The 18,483-nt window shown below is 43.4% G+C and overlaps 1 protein-coding gene and 1 non-coding gene across 2 annotated transcripts in view; both read right to left on the reverse strand.

Annotated features, from left to right (window-relative positions):
* Positions 1 to 18,483, reverse strand: part of FMN2 (formin 2) — a 389,781-nt gene that overhangs the window by 13,418 nt on the left and 357,880 nt on the right. Inside the window, exon 16 of the mRNA XM_081574390.1 lies at positions 15,363 to 15,512. Coding sequence (XP_081430516.1) covers positions 15,363 to 15,512 — 150 coding nt within the window. The remainder of the gene's footprint in view (positions 1 to 15,362; positions 15,513 to 18,483) is intronic.
* LOC145540096 (U6 spliceosomal RNA) lies at positions 17,759 to 17,865 on the reverse strand. The gene has a single exon (XR_014078213.1). It is a non-coding gene; the product is annotated as a U6 spliceosomal RNA (small nuclear RNA).

Consider the following 18,483-nt stretch of genomic DNA (forward strand, 5'->3'; position numbering starts at 1 on the left):
CATGAGTTGGTGCAGTCACCATGGAGAACGGTATGGAGATTCCTCAGAAAAACAGAGGTATCAGAAGATCCAGCAATCCCACTTCTATTCATAGATTCAGAGAAAACTGTAATTCAAAAAGATGCATGCACCTCAGCGTGCATCCCAACAGCAGCACTACTTACAACAGTCAAGACACGGAAACAACCTAAATGCCCACAGACAGATGAATGGGTAAAGAAGATGTGGTACATATATATTCAATACAATGGAGTTTACCATTCTCTAGGTCCATCTGGGAACATGGATGGGTGAATCCATACTAAGTGAAGTAAGTCAGATGGAGAAAGACAAATATCATATGATATCACTTATATGTGGAATCTAAAATAAGACACAAGTGAACTTATATATGAAACAGAAATAGATTTACATAGAGAACAGACTTGTGGTTGCCAAGAAGGAGGGGGCTGGAGGAGGCATGGAGTGGGAGTTTGGGACTAGCAGATGCACACCATTATATATAAAATGGATAAACAACAAGGTCCTACTGTATACCACAGAACTGTATAGCACTGAGAATATATATCTCAGGATATATATTCAATATGCTGAGATAAATCATAATGGATATATGTATGACTGAATTACTTTGCTATACAGCAGAAATTAATACATTATAAATCAACTACACTTCAATTAAAAGTTTAAAAAATAAAAAAGAGGAAGCAGACAAAAGCATCCGAATTTGAGTTTGATATGGAATTATAATATGCAGATAAGCAATATTATGCATGTATAATAACTTTGATGATGATAATGACAACCATGGTGACAACCAAGGATCTAAAGGTCCTTTTAAGGAGGAACAAATTATAAACAAGAGCGTTCCACAGAAACTAAGGAGCCTAGACTGGAGGACACTTATTTGCCACGATGGCTGTTCATCTGGACAGCTTAATAGACTACAAATGCCCATGTCCAAGGCCATGCTGTGCTTCCATGGCCAATTCCACAGCACCAGGATGGCCAGTCCTCACTGAGGGCCCACTGGCTAGGAAGCACCATATAAAAGGTCTGTCCTTGCCTCAAGACATATCTGCTTTCTTCACAAGGGCTCAAACTTCCTCTCCTGACCTAGCATTTGCACATGGTTCACGCTTCTAAGCCTGTTTATGATGAGTAGAAGCAAAGATCTTGAGCAGCAACCTGGTCAGGGGCCCACGGAGAGGGGTCCTAACTGAAGATTCAGATGCAAGGCAAGGGCCCAGTGGGCAGTAGATGGGGACATTCTGGTGAGAGGGTGGATGCCCAACAAAACAGAAGTGAGAGATGGGGCTTTACCCCAGAGCAAAGGAAAACACATTTCTTCCCCCTTTTATTTATTTTAACCATTATCATAGCCACTCTTTGTTCCTAAGGATTTATCTCTTCTCCAATAGAACTACAGATTGAGAAAACATGGACAATCTGACTCCTCTCATGGAGATTAGGTCTGAGAAAAGTTTATTTGGAATAGATGAGTCATTTCAGATCACATACACACATATTACCTATTTTGTGTGTGTGTGTTTTAACATGATTTAAGATTTCTTGAATCTGAAGTTTATACAGAGAAATACTGCTCATTTCATCACTACAGAGTCATTATTTAAATAGATGGAGATCTTTTAAATTTTGGAATGAACTCTACTACTTGTTTTCCTACAAATTTAAGCCAGCAGACTTCTCCCTCAAATTTTGATTTAGCTCATTTAGTCATATTAGCAGTTCAAAGACTTGGTTTCCTTGAGTATATCTCCTGAGCACAGGGGAAATGGCCAGGAGTGGACCCGGCAGGAAGAAAAGTAACCAACATACGATTTCAAAACTGACCAACCTGAACAGATTGCTGAGGGCAGGTGGGATGTTCAATTGTGGTCCACGATTAGGCCTAGTGGCTAATGTGAGAAATTCTATTTACCTGCTTTTTTAAAAAATAGCTTTATTAAGATATTATTAACATATTATTAAATGTCCACTTAAAGTGGACAGCTCACGGGACTGAACAGGGAATTCCCTGGTAGTCTAATGGTTAGGACTCAGCGGTTTCACTGCTGAGGGATGGGGAAGGATGAGGGGACTAAGATCCCACAAGCCGTATGATGTGGCCAAAAAATAAACAAATAACAAAACAAAACAAACAACAGAAAAACCCATACCCACACCCGACAAGGCTGTGCAACTGTCTATTCTTAGAACATTCCACCCACCAAAGGAACCTTGTCAGAGGTCAATTCCCATTCCTTTCTGACCCCAGCCTTCAACAAGGGCTAATCTACTTCCAGATCCTATATAAATACTTGCCAATTTGGGGTGTTTCATACAAATCAAATCACACCATATAGTCTTCTGTGACCATCTTCTTTCACTTCGCACAGCATTTTGAAGGCTTACCCATGTTATAGCATTACATCATTGAATGCTATTCCATTGTAAGGATGTGCTGTATTTTATCTATCCACTCATCTGCTGATGGACATTTGAGTTTATTTCCAGTGCTCAGATGTTATGAGTAACACTGCTCTGTGTCCTCTTCCTCAGATCCCAGGAGGGAGCTGTGGACCTTATGGCAACTCTGCTAAGTTGCTTCAGTCGTGTCCGACTCTGTGTGACCCCACAGATGGCAGCCCACCAGGCTCCCCCATCCCTGGGATTCTCCAGGCAAGAATACTGGAGTGGGTTGCCATTTCCTTCTCCAATGCACAAAAGTGAAAAGTGATAGTGAAGTCGCTCAGTCGTGTCCGACTCTTCGCGACCCCATGGACTGCAGCCTACCAAGGCTCCTCCGTTCACGGGATATTCCAGGCAAGAGTACTGGAGTGGGGTGCCATTGCCTTCTCCCATGGCAATTCTAGGCTGACCTTTTAAAAAATACTTTGGCCGTGTCCTTCTAGCATGTGAGAGTCACAGACATTCAAAATTGAGTTTGATGTCTTATAACAGTTGCTTCTTCAGTGCTAATCAGACTTCAGCAGGCAAAACCAGTGAGTTAACTGCTCTTTGTCAAATAAAATGACCCAGCATAGCTGGGTCTAATGCTACCATCAGCTTCAAATCTGTTGTAGAGACTAACACCTATGTCTTGGAGATGATCCTGCTCACCCCCATCTTCACAACTAGCTTCTGAATACCCATTACTGACCCCATGATCCCAAATCTTTTAAAATTTATTTTTAATTGGAGGATAATTGCTTTACAATGTTGTGTTGGTTTCTGCCATACAACGTCTATCAGCTATAAGCATACACATGTCCCCTCCCTCTTGAACTTCTCTCCCACCCCCTACTCCCTCCCACCTCTCTAGGTTGTCACAGAGCACTGGATTGAGCTCCCTGTGTTATACAGCAACTTCCCACTAGCTATCTATTTTACATATGATTTACATACATATGTTTCAATGCTACTCTCAGTGCTTTCCATTTCTCTCAGCTCCCCACTGCTCCGCCATGTCTGAGTATGCAGTGCCAAGCAGACAGGAAGAAGGATGCTTGGCCAGTGGGCTCCTCTGCTTGGGGGGCTCAGAGCCAGTCAGGAAGATGTCACAAGGGGGTGACTGGCGGGGCCCCTGAATTCTTACATTTATCACTATCCAAAAAAATCCAGGCTCCAGCGAAGTCCACACAAACCTAAGAATTTAGTTTTGGACAAATCTGGCCCTCCTCTTCCCACAGGTTATAACCATCACATTGAGAGGCTCCTAAAGAAATTGAAAATGACTCCCAAAATATTAGCTTGCTGGTAAAGGAATAGCTTAATTTAGGAATTATTTTCAGTTCACTGTTGTTTAGTCACTAAGTCGTGTCCAATTCTTTTGCGACCCCATGGACTGTAGACTGCCAGGCTCCTCTACTCATGGGATTTCCCAGACACTGATACTGGATTGGGTTGCCATGTCCTCCTCCAGGGTATCTTCCCAACCCAGGGATTGAAACTGTGTCTCCTGCATCGACAGGGGGTTCTTTACCACTCCTTATTTCTAAGGAGTAATTTTTAAATATCTTTACTCCAGGTACCATATTTTGATCCAAATATGTTTTACTACAAACTTTGCTAATACATCAAAAGAACTTTTCAGCAAATGCTAAAGAGAAATTAATAATTGCTCAGATACTTTCATAAGTCTCTACAAACTCGCCAGAAATGTTTACATCTTTTTTCAAAGCAAAAAATGTCTGTGGAAAAGCTCGAACCAGAAGCTTTCAGGGTGAGTTTTTTCCATTTTTGAACATGACGCTTTGAAAAAGGATTTTCCCAAAATTTAAAAACATCTCTTGAAACATGATAAGATAAAGAAGCAAGTGCAATGACTTTTTTCCATCTAACCTTCGCCTTAGAGTTTTACATCATTTTTGGAGAACTAAGTTTTAGAAAATAAATTTTCTGATATCCACAGTTTCAGAGCTTTTCTTAGCCATGGCTTTTTGTAAATCATTTTAGGAGAAAGAAAGGGGGAAGTTTGCTTTCCTGATCTCTAAAATCTGGTTAACATAAGCTTGCCATGATGCAGCTGAGAGTTAGACTTTTCTGACCTCCAAAGTTGCTCCAGTCAGGAACTCAAGATAACGTGTGTGCAGAAGGTCTACTTCCTGTCACCTCTTGCTGCCTCTCCTGGTCCAGAGCATCACACCTTTCACCTGGGTCACCTCAGTTACTCCCAACTCATTTCTCAATACCATGGTCCCCCATCTCCTACCCACTTGGCCCAACCGTCTCTTCTGTGCATGAATCACATCTGGTCATTCCCTTTCAAAAGCCCTGCAAGAACTTTTACTGTACCCACAATAAAAGTCAGTCTCTGCATGACTGCAAGAGCCTGAATGGTCAGGCCCATGCCTGTTCCCTCAGATTCATCTCATGACCCGCAGAGCAGTCAGTATTTTCTGTCAGGCTCTGTGACCTTCCCATACCTCTGCCAGCCAGGCTCACCATCCTGCCCCTCACCAGCCTCAAGTTCTTTAGGCATCAACATAAATGTTGCTTCTTCAGAAAGGCCTCCTCTGACCACACTTTCTAAATGAAACTCTTCTGCTTTTCATTCTGCAAAATTGGTTTACTCTTTACTTTCCTCATAGTGCTAATTTCAACCTATAATTTAAAAATGTGTGTGTTCACTTTTTTATTGTCTGCCTCTCTCACTAGACGGTAAGATATACATGGCCAGGAAATTTGTCGAGCACACAGTAGGATGTAAATATTTGCTGAATTAATAAATTTATGAATTTAATTGCCTATTATATCTTAATGCATATGAATTACTCCTTTAATGAGTGTACATCATATTCCTTACACATTCCCAGGCTCCACTGGCCACTGCTCTGTCTTGTCATTTTCCAGCCAAGGCATCTGCTACAGGGATCACAACTAGGAAGAAAGTTTCTTTATGGGTCGTTTCTCTAGAAACTGATTCCTGAATTAAAGGGGTAAATGGTTGGCCAACTTCACGTACTGCTCCATGTGATAGTGCTAAGTGGCAGTCCAAGAGGCAGCTCCACTTAGGTGTCCAACGAACATGATTACAGAACAATAAGTGTGTCTCTTTAGCTCAAGTTTATTTTTCATTGCTTTGAAAATGGTTGCTTCCTTCTACTCTGATGACATCCCATTTCAATCTGAACACACAGCTCATATGCATACAAATGATGGAAAAAGGAATGTTAACAGTGTATGAGGCAGCTTCAGTTTAATGTGCAATATCCTAAGACAGGGAACACAGACACTTTTCCTCCCACCACAGACCGGTGGGGTTGAGACCAGATCCGACTGCCCCTTGCCTGTGCAGTGGGAGGAGTAGCTGCCCTTTCTCCTGGTTCCTCAGAGTAAATTAAACCAGCAAATTAAGTTAGACAGCACTTTAAGCACAACCCTTACCAATGCCATCACTGATTCAGTAAATTAAAATGTCTCAAGCTGACTACAAATGAAATGGTGACAGGCCTCACTGCATGATGGGGCTCGAGGCCTGACTCCTGGAGGTTGGTCTCCTCGGGGGTACTCTTTCTGCCCCCTTCTGATGCCTAAGTCAGAAGCTTTCCGTCTTCTTTATACTTTAATAAAACTTTATTACACAAAAGCTCTGAGCAATCAAGCCTCGTCTCTGGCCCCGGATTGAATTCCTCTCCTCTGGAGGCCAAGAATCCCGGCTGTCTTTTCGTGATTCAGCAAACAACCTTTCATCTTGGGGGCTCAACCGGGATTCTTCAGGACAAGGTAAGGGTGCTTGGAGTTTTTTGTTCTCCTAGCGAACACGTTTTCTGCTGTACTTTACTAACTCTACAGTGTGCTTGTGTGAATGAATGAATGCCTTGTGCGAAGCAGTGAAGAGCCCTGCTCTGCGGTTCCGTGGTGATCTCATACAGCTTATGGCAGAAACCTGTCAAGGGTTTATACCGACCTGCCAATGCCAAGAGGCACCCAATGTCTCCTTCAGGGACCGACCAGAAATGGGCAAAGCGTGTGGACCGAACTCTCCTTTCTCAGTCAAACTTTTCGGTTTCTTTGACCATTTCATATCTCCTTAGAAATTACAAGTACTAACCTAATCTATCGGATCATAGACTTTCAAGGGACTTGTGATCTATGCTGTCACTGTGTACTGTGACTTAGGTCCCAAGCTTGGATTGGTAGTCAGGAAGCGCCTAGCCTCGTTAGGAATCAAAAGTTTGGAAGTTAGACGGAGCTCTAGCTACAAGAACATCTCTGAGGTTAAAGGATATTTGGATTGGAACTGCAACGGTTATTTCCTTTGGTAGCGCTGGCTCTTAGTGGACCAGAGGAGACTCTTATATTGGTGTGGTGACACGTGGAAGGAACATCTCAGTTTTATGTTCGTATCTGTCTTATTGTGGTCAGGAATATACTCAGGGTCGTGCACAGGCACTCAGGTGACGAATGTTTCCCCCAGCGGTCTTAGCCTAGGAGGCAATCTGGAAGGTTACTCTGATTGCACTCCAGGTGGCATCAGAGGCAAGCAAGGTTTTTAACAGTGAAGAGCTGGATGTCAGTTAAGGATGCCATCAGGTCTACCCCTGGTGCATCCCCACCCCGCCTCGGTGATAGAACCGGGAGGGATGAGTATGTCGCCTGCGTCTGTATGGGACAGACTAAGTCCGACCAGGAAGGAAAAGCTTTGGTTTCAAGTCTGTCTACACCCCCATCTAGAGCAGGGAGGGATGCCTCCGGTAGAAAGAGGGCGCTGGTCGCTGTTTTTCTCTCTTACAGATGGGAGCTAACAATTCCAGCCTCACTCCTTTGAACTGTATCCTGAAAAACTGGGATAGATTTGATCCCCAGGGCTTAAAGAAGACACACCTGGTCTTCCTATGTGATACTGCATGGCCGCGCTACTCATTGGAGGACGGCGAACAGTGGCCAGTTGGGAGGGTCTCTTAAGTATAATACTGTTTTACAATTAGACCAGTTCTGTAGAAAACAAGGGAAATGGGTAGAAGTAGCATATGTGTTGCCCTTTTTCTCTCTGCGAAATATGCCAGACTTGTGTCCTAAGGGTATAGATTTGGGTGTGACTCCTTCAGCTCCCTCCTGTCCTCCTACTTTGCCCCTGTAGCCAGGGCTCCCAACTGAACAAACTGAAAGCCAGAGAAACCCCCCAAGAAGGGCTGCTTTGATCTCAGTGGAAACCCAAACTGAGATTCGAACTGCCCATGCAGAGGTCCAAACACCTTCTGTCTCAGTACGACCTCAGACTACCCTGGTTTCAGTAGAAACTCAGACCATCGAAGTAAGAGATGAGAAGGAGGACAGGAGACAAGGAGATAAAGTGAAGCAGGTTTCTCCACTCCATCCCTGGGATCATATGCGCAGAGCAGCCAGAGAGACTGAGGAACAGCTGCACAAGCTGTTGCCTCTTCATGAAGCACCCACCGGGAGAAATAATCAGTCTATGAGAGTTAATAAGCCTTTTTCTTATCAAGAAATACAAAGAATTAAAGAGGATCTGGGAGACTATTTAGAGGACCCAGAAAAATATATTAGAGCTTTTAAAGGTGTTACTCTGCTTTATGACCTTACTTGGAAGGATGTGATGTATATCTTGGGACAAACGCTGACTCCCAACTCCAAGAGTCGAGTTTTGGGGAAAGCGGTTGCTTACAGAGGTGAATGGCTTGGTAATGAATCAGTAGGGAAGAGGGTGGACGAGATAGCTGCCCTCCCCACTGGGAATAGGAGGTCCCAACTATAGAACCAGATTGGGACTACAGCACAGCTAAAGGAAGATGGGATCAGAGTCATTTTGTCAGATGAATTCTTGAAGGACTCAGGCAGGCGTGGGCTAAGCCTTTTAACTATGGCAAATTGGCAAGCATAGAACAGGAGGAGAAGGAAGCTTCTGGTAAATTCCTAGATAGACTGAGAGAAGCCCTTCGCAGATTCACTGAGATTGGTCCCGAAAGTGAGGAGGGAAAAGTGACCTTAAAAGATAGATTTCTCACTCAGTCGGCTCCAGATATCCGCTGTAAGCTATTAAAACGGGCGTAAGGACCTAACCAGTCTTTAGATAATCTGTTACAACTGGCTGAAACTCAGTAGGCCCAAACCGAAAAACTGGTTTGGTCTCCAGATACTCAAAAGGCTTTTAAGTTTCTTCAGACTGCTCTCCTGCAAGCTCCCGCTTTGAGCTTGCCCACAGGGTCAGAATTTAATTTGTTTGTCACTGAAAGGAAAGGTATGGCCTTAGGAGTTTTGACACAACCCCGAGGGCCTCATCAGCAACTTATTGCTTATCTAAGTAGAGAATTAGATGTAGTTTCACGTGGGTGGCCCCACTCCCTAAGAGTAATTGGGGCAGCGGCTTTATTAGCACCTGAAGCTTTAAAAATAATTAATGGATGAAACCTTACTGTATTGACTTCTCATGATGTGAGTGGAATCTTAAATTCTAAGGTTAATATTTGGATGACAGACAGTAGGCTTCTTAAGTATCAGTCGTTGTTGTTAGAAGGACGAGTAACTCAGCTCTCAGCTTTTCAACAGGCATTAACAGAACTCCGGGAGACAACTCCTGACCCCCTGACCCAGCCTCTCAGTCAAGCAAGCCTCTATTGGAGCCAGGAACCGAGCTGTCAAAGTACCAGGAATTGATTCTTGGGTACATCACACTCGAGTTAAGAGGTGGCACCCTGACCAGAACTAAGTGGCGTCATTTTATGTCTTTACTTTCTATGCTCTGACTTTGTACTTTTCAGATGGGCCCGATAATCTATGTGAGCCTACTTCTGCTGACGCCAAAGATCCTGAGTCTGCTGTTTGATGCTCAAGACAATACCTTCCTGTCTTGGGCTCACTCCTACGCAGCATTTCACAATCAGTCTAATTGCTGGGTCTGTGGAGCACTCACTCCCCTCTTCATCAGTGAAAGGCTTCCCGTGGTGGGCATCTCCACTTAAAGGAAAAGACTTTCTCCAAGTCTGCGAATATCTTCAACAACAATTATATGTGATGCTTCTTCTTCATCTGATGACATCTAACAACCCTAAGATGGACTGATGTAACTATGGACATAATGTGACTTTTCATTTTGATTTTAACTTGGTTTAATGACTATTTTGCCTTACGTCGGTAACTGTATAATGGGGTTTTCTAACCGTCTAAAAGCTTTTAAGTTACAAATGGTTGTCCAAGCTCCTATGAGTGCCACAGCCTCCTCCAACTGTTACTTGGGGCCCTTGGATCAGAGACCCTCAATATGAGGGTTAGGAGAATATGCTGCCTCAACAATTTAGGGACCACGCCCCTAAACAGCAGGAAGTAGTTATGGAATGAAAACGTCACCCCTTTCCCTTGGCAACACAATTCTCCTAAAAGAAAAGGGGGGAATGAGAGAGTCATATCCTAGGCAGGTTGATAAGAAGTCTAGGGGTCCCCAAGGAGAGAGGGGTCTGGAATTCTCAAGGAGGAAGAAAGGACAGACTTTTTTTCTTTTCTCTCTACATTCCTTAGGATTATATAACAATAATGTATCCCGCCTGAGGACAGTCTCCGGATTAAACTTTCTGGCTAATTCTGTTATCTTAAAATGTAAATTATGAGAGTAGGTCTGTCTTTATAAGGATTATAACAATAATGTATCCTGCCTGAAGGACAGTCTCTGGATAAAAACCTTCTGGCTAATCCTGTTATCTTAGAGTATATAACTCCACTGCTAACACTAGCAAGGGGGTACTTTTTCTGCCCCCTTCTGATGCCTATGTCAGAAGCTTTCTCTGTCTCCTTTATACTTTAATAAAACTTTATTACACACACACACACACACACACACACACACACACACACACAAAGATTGGTCTCCTTGTCTAGGACACTCTCACCCACAGGACCACCTGCTACACTCCTAATCAGATCTGCATCAACAGAATTCTGGAGGAACTGATCTCCCCTTGTTGCTTCCCCCGCCCCTCACACTGTACCAGGGCTAAGCTGTCAGCTCCAGAGAGACAGGGTCGTCATCAAATGACTGAGGGTCTCCTGGGCCTGGAAGCTCAACATTGAATGAGACGATGACCACCCGTCACACAACTGGACTCTGCCTAAAAACCGAGCCCAGCTATAACAGAGCATTTTCCGGCAATGAAGCTATCTTGGGCCCAACTGTCTCCCCCAGGACCATGGTCCCTCCATCACTGTGGAAAAGCATGTGGCAAAAGAGGGGATATATTATACACACACACACACACACACACGTATAGCTGATTCACTTTGCTGTATAGCAGAAACTAACAGAACATTGCACAGTAACTATACTCCAATACAAACTTTTTTAAATGCCAAAAAAAAAAAAGGAAAGAAAAACACCAGTGCCTCGATCACCCTGTACTAAGTCACCTAGCTCCTATCACCCGAGCTCCCTGGGCCTCCCAAGTGGTGGGTGATGCTGACGGCCTCCTGGAGATGAGATGGGTCCCCTGGGTCCTCACCCATGGACAATGTGCTTGGGTAGCATTCATGTCAGTTTGTCCCCATCCTCTGGATAGAGTCAAGCTGACATTTAAAAAAATTATTTTTCATGTTTTGTGTTTCTCAATGAGTCCAGATTTCTCTGGAGACAGACCTCTAATTAATAAGTGTACAAGTATAGTTCCACATACATGAAAAAAATTTTTTTTCTGACTCAAGGCAAACCCAATGGGTCAGCTGTCTAAAGCATCAAAAGAGGAGTAGAGCATGATTTAAAACCAAGAAAGGACAGGTCACTTCAGCATCTTCAAACAAAATTCATCCTTGGACTCAGAATCAAGACATTTTACCAACCAAGTAGGCAACTGCATCACAATAATGCTTTGCATGTACAGATATGTTCTTAACATGCCTTGCCAGAATGTCACATGACCCTGTGGGTCATCATATTCAGGAGGTCATTTATATTAAATGATGGACAACAGCCACTGAATATTGATCATGGAGACACTGCCCTACACACTCTAATATAGCACCTTGTTCAGTTATAGTCTCTCTGCAGGACAGCTATTACTGTCTCCACTTTGCTAACTCTGAAGCCATGCCTGTCTAGAGCTCAAGCCAGCAAGTGTGTGTGCATGCTAAGTCGCTTTAGTCATGTCCGACTCTTTAAGACCCCATGGACTGTAGCCCACCAGGCTCCTGTCCAAGGGATTCTCCAGGCAAGAATACTGGAGTGGGTTCCCATGCCCTTTTCCATGGGATCTAGCCGACCCACGGATCAACCCTGAGTCTCTTACATCTCCTGCCTTGGAGATGGATTCTTTACCACTAGCACTTACCTGGGAAGCCAATAAAAACTCTGGTCTGGAAATGCTTGTGTTTTCCACACCCCATTGATTAGAAAGAGAGTAGACCTGTTTCCCATAGACTAGAAACTCACCATTTCAAGAAATATATCTATTAAATCATATAAGTCATCAGACAAAGCCAAAAATACATTACTACCACTCCATACTCAAACAACAATTAGTAATGATTTTTATAGAGTATTTACAACCTTAAAATATTATACCATGTATACATTACAAATTCGAGCAAGGAAAACTTGATCAGAAAGGAAAATTTCAACCATGTCATTAAAGCATCTTTTGAGCTTAAAACATGCTAAGACATTCTGGTAATTACATAGGTTATTTTTAAAGGCTTAATAAATTAGGGCGAGTAGATTATCATTTACTTGCTCCTCCCTAACTCCAGTGACAGTGCCAAGAAGGGGATTGTCACTCACGGCAATCCTCCTCTCTGGCTGCAGGACTGCTGAACCAGTCACAGTCCCCACAGAACCAACCTCTGGCCACTGTGGCTGATCCAAAGATGAACACGACTCATCTGGAATTCCTCTCTGGGATTTCTCTAGAAGCTCCAGAATGCCCTCTCCTCCTGGGTTGGGAGAATGTGAGCCAGGGCTGGACTGATGGCCAGGGGTCCACCCTTAAAGAAACATCCTGGCCTGGAAACTGTGCTAAAGCACAGAGCGATTGGAGGGAGGGAGTTGAAAGGTGAGAGAAGGTGAGAGTGCAGAAGAGAGAGAGAAAGAGAGGAGAAGAGGGAGGACAGGAGGAGGAGAGGACACTGAAAAGTCAGGTGGAGGGTGGCAGGTACAGACATACGTGACCAACGCCCCCACCCAACCCCAGGCTGCAGTTGGCATTTCTGCAGTGAGGCATCCACAGACACCTTCCATCCTGTCCTTTAGAGGGTTAAGGAGCTCTCTCACCTGCCACGTGCTCCTCCTCAGTCCTCTGTTAAAAGCAAATGAGCAATGTGCACTGGACAGCACCTGTCACCTGCCCGTTAACATCACTACCGAGATGAAATGACGTCACCTCCAGTGAGTCAAAAAAGCCCACTGTATTTTTTTAAGCACAGGAGGAAGTATAAAAACAGGATCGGGTTGAGTGTATGAGATATTCAGCGAGCATGTCCAATGCCTAAGATCTCATAAATGGTGGACTGTTGTCAACAGTGTTACCTGGAAACCCAGCTCTATCTCAGGGACAAGGCCTTCGCCATTCCTGACAGTGAATGACTTGCTCCGGCCAACATCATCTCCATGGGAGCCGCTCAGCACTTCTGGACAGGCCACGTGGTGAAGAGAGCTTGGATGAGAGACCCCCTGCGATCTCATGCCAGGACCTTAGCTAAGAATCCCTTGCTCACTTATGTGCCCTCAGGCCCTCTCCATTCCTGCTCTGTCTGTGCCTACCTCTCGCCATTTCCACTCTGTCAGTATTGAGGTAGGAGATAGTGGGCCTCTGGGCCAGACACCTGGTATTTGTCAAGTGGAGTAAAATTCAAGCTTTGTTCTCACCCAGACACTCCAAGGACAAAGCTAGTGGTAAAAGCTGAGTTCTGCTAAAGCAAAGTGAAAAGGTGCCCACTCCTGAGGTCAAGGAAGACTTCCTTGTCTGCCCATGTTCAGGAAGTCTTCTTTGGGGTTGAAAAGGGAAGGGACCCCGCCCCATAGTAAGTGTGGACATGTACCCATAGGCCTCTACGGAAGGATATATCTTAGAAGAAAGTTGCACACATATCTTTGGGAAGGTGCGTGGACCAGTCAGGTGTGAAGAAACAAACAAGATACTTGGCCAAAGGTAAGAAAAGACCTAGAAGGGCTGTCCTATATAAGTGATTTAAACACGTCCAGACTGTGTTTCTCCTCACTCCGCACTCCTCTCCAGGTGTGTATCTCTGCCCTCCTTCTGAGCTGGATGAACAAACTGTCTTCCTGTGTGCTCTCCCATACGTTGTGCTATGTATCTAATCATCAATGTTGGACCTGTTTTTGCCTCCTTGAAACAGTCTTGCTTACAAACAGGGGTAAGAGCCTGGGCCGCTTTTGCATCTCGCCTCTAGTCCCTGGTGGTCTAGTGGCTAGGACTCTCGGTTTTCATCCAGGTTCCCCAGGTTTAATTCCTGGGCAGGGAACTAGGATCTCTCCCTCTGAGATCAGTATCATCCCAGCTCCTGTGCAAAGTGAAACACTGATCTTTCTATATTGTTTCCCAGTGTGACAGCCCCAGGCCCTTCCCAGGCTTAGGTCAGAGCTGAAAGGAGGCATGTGTGGAAGCAGTGAGCACCAGGAAGGGAGGCTGTCTGTGACATGCCAAAGTTAAAAACAGTTTCCTCCTCACCGTTTTCCAAACCGAGCAAGCCTTGCTCGGTGAAAAGCTGGAAACATCCACATCTGAACAGTGGTCCAGATAGGCTCATTTTCACTCAGTTCTCTCTCCTGCCTCACCAACCTGGACTCCTGGCAAATGTCCTTTATATTAACCCGGGTGATGCATCTCGAGGTAGAACAAGTTCACTATCTACAAGTAGGTGTTTACAGTGTTTCCCTTCCATTCAGACTGCTCTCTTTTCCATTCACTGGTCGCTGAGGCAGACTTCCTGCTCTGACGGAGTTGCAGGCTCTAGGTAGGTAATTCTGTTAGCGAGAACAGTCCACCTGCTCAGCAAGTGTCAGCAGTTAATCTCACCTGATTTAAAGACCGATCGAAAGCTACTTACAAGTGAAAACTAGGTGAGCCAGCATGGTTTGGTATATAAGCAAGGCCAAAATGAAGATGATAAGAAAAAAAATGGAACTTTGTATTGTGATGAATAAAGTCCCTTAAGAGGTATGTTTTCTAAACCAAAGTCCTTGTTAGGGTCAGGATGTGGGAAGCACACTAATAGGCTCAGGATTAGGGTTTGGTTTCCCTTTCATTCTCCCTTCAGACCCCACAATTTGGGGACACGCTTCCCAACTTGGTAACAAGGCACTTGTGTAAGCTTCATAATCAAGGGACAGAGACTCTATTCCGTGTACTTAGGAAGGGAAATTTCCCTTCATTTCTGAAGATATACTTAAGGAAATGTGATACGATCTGGTAAGAGTCTTGAAAATCTCTCTTAAAAATACTGATCATCTTTTTCTTGGTGACACCTGGGAGAAATTTTGATATGAATGGTGAAATGTGTGACAATATCCCATGAATTGAGCAAAAGTTAAACCAAACTGATTCATCTTACCTTATTAAGGCTTTTTGGAAATGAGTGGGTCTGTCATCTCAGCAGGGTTCTTTCACTCCTCTTCTTACCTGTCTGCTTCTGTGTGGCTTCCTCACCACATAATCTGGTCTACCAGACAGTGGTCCTGGCAAACCATCACCCCAGCTGCCCTTTGCAGCATCACAGCCACTGTGCTGACTCTTCTTACTTGAACTCCAAGTACTGCCCAACCTCAGCACCTTCTTAGACTGGAAACCCCAGGGTGCGGACCTAGTTTTTCATTCAGGCTGTGAAAGTTGGCAACCCCTAACAGGTCACACCTGAGAAAACATCAGTTTTAAAATGCCACTGTGTAAATGAAAAACACCTACCTTTCTTGTAGAATAAGTTTGTTCTCTTTCTTCCAAAAGTCTTTAAAATCAGAGCTGAATTCATGCCAGATACCGAAGAAAACGTTTGGGGACACTTCCTTCTCTCCAAGTTTTGGTCTCATGGAGAAACAGGCTGTAGTCTCCAAAAAGCTGTGAAAGCACACACACACACACACACACACAAGTATAAAAGCTATAATTACTTTCCAATATGGAGTATTCGTTCTCTGTTCAAAGGCTGATTTCATTCAGGCAGTTACTATTACCAAGAGGACTCAACTCCTCAGGCACCAACAGGAGTTCTCTTAAGGTTTCATGTTAGAGTTTTTGGACACAGATGTTAGCAGCAGATAAGAGTCCTCCATATACTGCTAACTATCCCTGGTCCATCCTTTTTCAAAATTAATCACTATGTGTCTGACCTATTTCAGAAATGAACCTGTAATCAAGTTGGGACATAAGGGAAGTTGTGGGTCTATACCTTTTTTTCTAGACTCTAAACAAGTGAAATATCAGCCCTCTGCCCCTAAACTAACATGTACATATATTGTACATGTTAGTTCAATATGTGTACATGTTATATAATACATGTATTGCACTGCTTCTATACTATTTGACTTCCTATATTGCTGATGGGGAAAAAATCAACATCCCTGGGAGATACTGACAGAGGCTCCCCCTGAAGATCACGGTAACACAGCTGAGTGGGTATGAGCAGGGCATCCAGCATCCTGAGAGTGGCAACAGTGCCCATCTCCAGAAGGTGCCATCAAGGCCACTTCATATTACACGTACACGATGCTCAGAAGAGTTTCAAAGGGTTGACAGACAGCACACAACTAGTAAATCGTAGATTTATGCTGCATCTTGACGACCTCCCAGACTCCAGAAGTGTTCACAGTTTAAGCCATCCAGTCTATGGTATTTTGCGATAACACTCAGAACTAAGGCAAATGATCTATAATTTTTTTTTCTTTTAAGTTAGTTTATCTATTTTTTAACTTTACAATATTGTATTTGTTTTGCCATACATTGACATGAATCCACCATGGGTGTACATGTGTTCCCCTTCCAGAACCCCCCTCCCACCTCCCTCCCCGTCCCATCTCTCCGGGTCTTCCCGGTGCACCAGCCCCAAGAACCCTGTATGATGCATCGAACCTAGACTGGCGATTCATTTCACATATGATAATTTACATGCTTCAATGCCATTCTCCCATAGCATCCCGCCCTCGCCCTCTCCCATAGAGTCCATAATACTGTTCTATTTATCTGTGTCTCTTTTGATGTCTCGCATACAGGATTATATTTACCGATTAACTAAATACCACATATATGAGTTAGTATACTGTATTGGGGTTTTTCTTTCTGGCTTACTTCACTCTGTATAATAGGCTCCAGTTTCATCCACCTCATTAGAACTGATTTGAATGTATTCTTTTTAATGGTTGTGTAATATTCCATTGTGTATATGTACCATGGCTTTCTTATCCATTCGTCTGCTGATGGGCATCTAGGCTGCTTCCATGTCCTGGCTATTATAAACAGTGCTGCAATGAACATTGGGGTACACATGTCTCTTTCAATTCTGGTTTCCTCAGTGTGTACGCCCAACAGTGGGCTTGCTGGGTCATATGGCAGTTCTATTTCCAGTTTTTTGAGGACTCTCCACACTGTTCTCCATAGTGGCTGTACTAGTTTGCATTCCCACCAACAGTGTAAAAGGGTTCCCTTTTCTTTACACCCTCTCCAGCATTTATTGCTTGTAGTCTTTTGGATAGCAGCCATTCTGATGGGCGTGAAATGGCACCTCATTGTGGTTTTGATTTCCATTTCTCTGATAATGAGTGATGTTGAGCATCTTTTCATGTGTTTGTTAGCCATCTGTATGTCTTCTTTGGAGAAGTGTCTGTTTAGTTCTTTGGGCTACTTTTTGATTGGGTCGTTTATTTTTCTGGAATTCAGCTGCAGGAGTTGCTTGTATATTTTTGAGACTAATTCTTTGTCCGTTGCTTCGTTTGCCATTATTTTCTCCCATTGTGAAGGCTGTCTTTTCACCTTGCTTATAGTTGTGCAAGTGCAAAAGCTTTTAATTTTAATTAGGTCCCATTTGTTTATTTTTGCTTTTATTTCCATTCCTCTGGGAGGTGGGTCATAGAGGATCCTGCTGTGGTTTATGTCGGAGAGTGTTTTGCCTATGTTTTCCTCTAGGAGTTTTATAGTTTCTGGTCTTACATTTAGATCTTTAATCCATTTTGAGTTTATTTTTGTGTATGGTGTTAGAAAGTGTTCTAGTTTCATTCTTTTACAAGTGGTTGACCAGTTTTCCCAGCACCACTTGTTAAAGAGATTGTCTTTTCTCCATTGTATATTCTTGCCTCCTTTGTCAAAGATGAAAAAATATGGAACGCTTCATGAATTTGCGTGTCATCCTTGCGCAGGGGCCATGCTAATCTTCTCTGTATCGTTCCAATTTTAGTATATGTGCTGCCAAAGCAAGCACTATATTTTTAAATACATAAATTTCAGGGGGCAAAGTCTATTATAAACACTTAAAAGACACTGTCTAATTATAATCGTTTGAATTTCTTTATATCTTGCTCTAAACAAACTAAGAAAATAAGATCATTTATTACATATATGAACTAATTGGAGTTTTGAAAAGAAACTGGGTATTTGATGACATTAGAGATTATTATTATTGCTGGGGATGAAACTGCTGGTGGTTATTTTTTCAAGGGGATCTTTTAGAGATACATACTAAAATATATACGGATGACATTATACCTGCTGAGGACTTGCTTCAAAAACAGTGAGGGAGGGGGCAAGTGGGCAGGGGTATAGATGAAACCAATTCAGGAACTGCTGAAACTGCGTGATAAATGCATGATGATCACTGTACATTCTGTTTACTGCCTCTGAATCACAGTTAAGCTCTTCACCTGCACGGTGTTTAATTTACGTACTCCTGCTTCCTTTAGCAATCTATCAAATTCATTGTCTTCTATTTCTGGCATCCCAGATCTCTTATTATTGGATTTTCCTCCAGATCCTAAGAGCATATGTAGACTTCTGCATCTATAAATAATATTCACTCAGCCATGCAGACTCATTGAAAGAC

Source organism: Giraffa tippelskirchi, chromosome 2 (genome assembly GCF_054371585.1).
Source record: "Giraffa tippelskirchi isolate mGirTip1 chromosome 2, T2T-mGirTip1v1.2.pri, whole genome shotgun sequence".
Lineage (NCBI taxonomy): Eukaryota > Metazoa > Chordata > Mammalia > Artiodactyla > Giraffidae > Giraffa > Giraffa tippelskirchi.